At 38.7% G+C, this 6,190-nt stretch overlaps 1 protein-coding gene across 1 annotated transcript in view; it reads left to right on the top strand.

The window, feature by feature from the left end:
* Window positions 1-6,190, top strand: part of COL24A1 (collagen type XXIV alpha 1 chain) — a 411,206-nt gene that overhangs the window by 287,952 nt on the left and 117,064 nt on the right. Inside the window, exon 37 of the mRNA XM_045292047.1 lies at window positions 1,259-1,366. Coding sequence (XP_045147982.1) covers window positions 1,259-1,366 — 108 coding nt within the window. The remainder of the gene's footprint in view (window positions 1-1,258; window positions 1,367-6,190) is intronic.

Raw genomic sequence — 6,190 nt, forward strand, 5'->3', positions numbered from 1 at the left:
ACAAATGTGCTTTACACAATTGATGTAGGTATGGATTGTGATAAGAGTTGTATGAGCCCCCAATAAAATGATTTTTTTTAAAAAGAAGCTGGACAGCAGGCTTTTCAGAGTATAAGCCATGCATTATGGTTCAGAGGAAAGTAGTGAAAAAAGATTCCGCATTGGACCATTTTTATCATGCTAAATGGGAGGGAAAAAATAAATGGGGCTTTCCAAGCAATCTTTTTGTATTGTTTCTCTTAAAAGACCAATTTGTTCTAACCTATACTTTCACTTTCATCAACCATGACACTATCGTATTTTCGTGCCAATGTGGAAACTTTTATTCATAAACTTTCTATAAGATTTGCTTTATTAAACACTTATGACTGTTAAGACTGCAAAAAAGAGAGAAAAAGAAAATCCCCACCTTACTGAAATCTCATTAAATTGTGCATAATGTGATGTCTAAAATCAGTATCACACGCTGAATGGTGCACGGCCCTTCCATCCCTTGCATTGCTGGAAGACTAGAATAAGGTCTGTCTGGTGATCAAACAAGATCATACCATAAAAGTATTTAAAGTTCTTCAAGCTGATGATAATGCAAAATTTCCTGACTGAATGTAGGCACCGTTTTAGTTTTCTATGTGTCTACTTCATTATTAATAATGGAACAGCATAGTTTCCAGCATCCTAAGATGAATAACAAGCACTAAATAGTGCTTGAATTAGTCCTGTTTAGGTGCTAGAAAAGGATCAGTCGTCTAATGGATAGCGGAAGGGAACCAGTTTCAGCAGCTTGTAAAATGGTATAAAACTGTTAAGTATATTTTTTGAAGACGTATTCCAAGCCAGTGAGGGATGAGCCTGCATGTACAGAACAGCACAGAGGAACCTTTTCCACATCCCTTGGATCTTTGTGGAATGGAAGTTCCCTATAGGGCCTATTTTCTCTCGCAATCAATCCGTAATGAAAATCAAAATAGAAGTCTCAGTTATGTAGAATTCCATATGAGTACCACTATCCCCTGCTTGCTCAGCTACAATCATTTTTTAAATCCATGTTTTCCAAGATTTCTTTTCATTTTATCTTTACAAACCTTTGAGTGGCGAAAGTATGTCATTATTGGTCTGCAGAATCGCTAAAGCAGAGTTACTACATATAGAGCTGTGTTTACAGAACGACCTCTGGCACCATTCAGGCATAGGATACAGTTATTTAGTCTGTCTAAATTTGGTTTTTCCTACTTTTCTGTCTTACTAATGACATTTGCAGGGTGAAAAAGGACAAATAGGACCCCCAGGAGAAACTGGAAGCAGAGGAGCTCCTGGGCAAATTGGGGAGAGTGGTCCGAAGGGTGCCAGAGGAACGCGAGGGGCTGTGGTGAGTGTTTGATTCGTGTCCAGAACGCAGTCACTGTGGATGGAAAAGAAACGTATCCTTGTCCTTAACACTGCGGTCCTTGATGAACTTTACAGAGAAGGCAATCGTTCCATTGAAACTAATCTACCTCCATGGACTATGGAGAATTGTAAGCATTCCGCAGTACTTAAGTGGCTTAGTGGTTTCTGGATTTGAAAAAGGAAGGGAAAGGAGACTGAGAATGGAAATCAGATTATAACTCGACGTCAGAAATTTTACTATATTTTACACAAATAACACACCTGATGTGTTTTTGCAAAACACCTATGCTTTGTGCTCATAAGTGCCCCATATCAATGGTTGGTGGGGGGGCATGTTGATGATTTCAATGTCTTTTTCAGTTCAACTATTTTAATTTTAAGGCTTTTGTTTTTATTATGAGTATTTATTCACATGGAGGTTTGATTCCCAGTAGCTGACCCTCACCAGCCTGCCCTCCAGTTTCTAAAACAGCCCTACTCAGCCCTACTCTGACGCTGCCCTCTCGGCAAGCTGCTTTTCTACCCAAGAAACACCCCTTGCTAGGGTGGCCCAGCCCTGGAGGTGCAGCCACACCTATTGCGCCCCACCACCTGGCTGACCCAAAATGATGTTAGGGTCATTCTGAAACTCCTGCCAGACAGACACCACAAACCAGGCATGAGAGGAGTCGAATGTTCTTAAGCCAGGAACGATGTGGCCCGGACAGTGATTGGTGACATATCCCACCAAGCTGTACCATCCGGCATGGTCTGAGAACCTAGAGACCCAGGTGTGTTTGGGCAAAGGCCCTCCGCCATGCATAAGATTTGGCTGTGCCAACCCTGTGTGTTGCCCCACCTACATACCTCCCATCTCAGACATGTACCTGGGCACAGATCAGCAACAAAGCACTACCTGCTCTCAGGCCTGGCCATAAGTTACCCCAGAGCAAATCCAGTTTCCATGATTTCTTTTCCAGGGCACTGCAATTATTACTACCAGTTGATTACCAGTTACACAGGACACTGGGAGCCCTGGTGGTGTAGTGGGTTATGCATAGGGCTGCTAAACGCAAGGTCAGCAGTTTGAAACCACCAGCCACTCAAAGAAAGGGCTTTCTATTCCTGCAAATGCACAGGGGCCAGTTTTAGTCTGACCTCTAGTATCCCTGTGACTCAGAATCGACTCAATAGGGTTGAGTTCGGCTTTTGTAAGGTTTGGACCAGTGCACTACCAAACTCGATCCATGACTTCCTCAGTATCATTCATATTTTCATTATTCAAATATGATAGACAGTAACATTTTCAGACTATTTATTGGGCAAAATAAGGCCAACATCCACTTACGGAAATGCCACAAGACACGTGCAATGTATGCATGGGTCTGCTAGGCCAGAATCTTTTCACATCTATTCCTCACTTTCCCCCACTACGTCTATGTGTGCTAGTGATGAAAAGGGACAGTATGTGCCTAGGACTTAAAATCAGGATTTAAAATCTGTATAAAACTATATTCTCATGGTTGACAAATTGCTTTGAAATTATATTTACCTATATGCTTGAATATGCTTTATCTAGAAATTATTTTTCTACCAGCTGTGATAAATCTATCCCTCATCCCATTATATCTTCAATCTTTTCCATGAATGTTTCATGATGTTGGTTGTAAGTCTAATAAGTCCTATTATACTCCTGGGTGTATAACAGTGAAATTATATTGCTGTATATTTGGACCCATTTAGAAAATCACAGTATGAGACAGATGCAAAATGCTTAAGAAATTATCCAATTTAGTTTCCTGGCTGTTTTGTAAACTTATCCAAATGCATGTATATTTCCTAGTCTCCATTTAAATGTCACAAATGCAGAAATTCACTAAGGTCTTTGGAGAACTTTGAATAATCATTTCAGGAAGGTTTGTATTCCATTTCTTAGTGTCATTTCACTACTCGAGGCCTTTCTTGCTTCCATTTTTTGATATTGCCCCTATTTCTGTCCTTGGCTTTTATGTTTAAAAAGCTTTACCAAGTGTGATTAATTTTTAAAAAATATATAAGAATTGATACATCAAAAAAAATATTGCCAACAATATTCTTCTACTTTGAATGTTCCCTATAAAAGAGTCTTGGGTTTTAATTGTTGTTGTTAGGTGCCATCCGATCGATTCCAACTCATAGCAACAACAGACTGAAATATTGACCAGTCCTGCGCCATTCACATAATTGGTCTTATGTTTGGGCCCGTTGTTGCAGCATCTGCATTCATCCATCTTGTCAAGGATCTTCCCTGATGGCCGTCTCCAGGGACTGGTCTAGCCTGATAATATGTCCAAAGTGTGGGAGACAGTTTCTCTCCATCCATCTTTGACTCTAAGGAGCATTCTGGCTCCATCCACTTCATCCAAGACAGATTTGCTGGTTTGAGGCAGTCCCTTTCAATATTCGTCGCCGGCACCGTGATTCAAAACATTGATTCTTCTTCAGTCTTCCTTACTCCATGTCCAATTTTCACATCCAGGTGAGGCGCACCATCATCCTCAAAGTGACCTCCTTGTTCTGCAACACTTTAAAGAAATCTTGTGCAGCAGATTTGCTGCCCAATGCAATGCACAATTTGATTTTATTAACTGCTACTTCCATGAGCATTGAGGGTGGATGCAACCAAGATGAAATTATTGACAACTTGTATCTATAAAACAATACTTTCTTTTAAAAACTTTTACACATCTTCCCAAACCTCCTTCCCATGAAATCTCACCAATTCACATCTTCCACTACCATTTTAATTACTATTTTTAATGTTTATCTATCTGACAGATTTTTTTAATGTATCTTATTGTTTCTATTTACATTTTCTGTGATACATCTAAAAAACTTGTATTTTTCCTCTGGAATTACCTGTTCATAATCTTTAACATTTTTATTTTTCTGTTGAGTTTTATTTTTCCATATTGAATTGCAATAACTCATTTTTAAAATGCTGCTATATTTGTTAGGTATTTTGAAATATATATTACTTTCTTTTTCTTTCTTCCATTGTTCTGCTTCACAAACAGGAGTCTCTACTTTTCAACTAGGCTTTATACTCCATTTCAGTGGTTCATACAGAAAACACAAACAATGCTCATGATTATGGAGTTTATTATGGGAGGTAACAGGTTAAACCCCAGAGCTATAAGGATTATAAATGAGAAAACTGGGACAAACATAAGGGCCCTATTGCAGGACATACACAGACTACCTCATATAATGAAGTGGAAGACAAAATAGATGACAGATTAAAAATAAAATACATATACACATCAAAAGAGTAAAATGAGAGCCCACGGAATGGACAAAATCCTTAGTGATGACACAACAGGCGAAGGACTAATTACTAAATTCTCTAGAATTCTGCAGCATTGCAATAAGAAAAAGAACAAAAAATCCAATTAGAAGTGGGCAAAGGACATAAATAAGCAATTCACAAAGGATGACATTCAAAGATTAACACACACATGAGGAAATGCTCTTGATCGCTATCCATCTGGGAGATAAAAATCAAAACAACAATGAGATATCACCTTATACCCACAATGATAGCCCTTTTAAAAAGAAAAAGACAAATGCTGGAGAGGATATAGAGAGATTGGAACTCTTACATATTGCTGCTGTTATTATAAATATGTACACCCATTGTGGAAAGTGATATAACAATGCCTGAAACAATTGGCACTACAAATATCACATGGCCCAGAAATACCTTTGCTGGCCATATACCCTAAAGAAATAGAAGACAGAACACAAATAGACACACGCTCTCCTATATTCATTGCAGCACAGTTCACAATAGCAAGAAGCTGGTAACAGTCCAAATGGTCATCAGTAAGAGAATGGATAAGCTCTGGTACAGACACACAATGGAATATTATGCATCCCTAAGGAACAGAAATGGAACCATGAAACACCTCATGACATGGATGGACCTGGAAACCATCATGCTGAGTGAAGTTAGTCAAAAAAAAAGGACAAGAAGTTCAGCTTTGACTCTCAAATCATGACATCCTCTTAACTGGTCTCCCAATGAACAAGGTAGAGCACCTGCCTAGCACCCATGAACTATGCATCATCCCCTTTATAAGCACATCTTAAAAACCACTTGGACAGAGAAGACCTCACTGCAACTGGGGTCGTTTTTCAAGACGAGAGGAAAGGCAGAGGAGCCCGTTGCTATCATATAACATTGTGCCAAGGTCACCCCAAATCTACAGACATTCCTACAAGAGCGATAAGCAAATTTTACTGGAAAGTCAAGTCAAGATGTATGTCTCACAGTAGGCAATTATATTACTGTCCATAGGTAAGCCAGGACAAGCAATCTCCTACTGGGAATAAATGCTTAACAATACTTATATTGAACCCAAAAGGGAAATAAGCCTATTATTATGTTCCTAATTGGACACTTTGACTGTGGTTCAGACCCCATGCTTTGAGGGTGTCCAGTAAATGTTGGTTCAGGACTACCATAGATTTACTATTTTAATGCCATCATTGCTTTCTTATGACATGTATTAATCTTGTAGGCATAGTTCTGTCTTAATGAGTATTATTGAAAGTTTTATCCTATCACTCCCACCCCCATTATTTCTGTAGTGTCCAGTCACTTACGAGTTTAATCTGTATGTCAATAATTCATGTATTGCAGTCTGAATCTGGCCTATACTTGTATAATTTCCTTCTCCCAACAGTGATTTAAATTCTATACTGTTGGTAAAATGAATGATATTATCAATAGAATTACTTGATGTCCTAGGGAGATGATTTATAATGTTCTCTATCATAAAAT

Source organism: Echinops telfairi, unplaced genomic scaffold, assembly GCF_000313985.2.
Source record: "Echinops telfairi isolate 266 unplaced genomic scaffold, ASM31398v2 ScPeMD7_443;HRSCAF=831, whole genome shotgun sequence".
NCBI classification, from domain to species: Eukaryota; Metazoa; Chordata; class Mammalia; order Afrosoricida; family Tenrecidae; genus Echinops; species Echinops telfairi.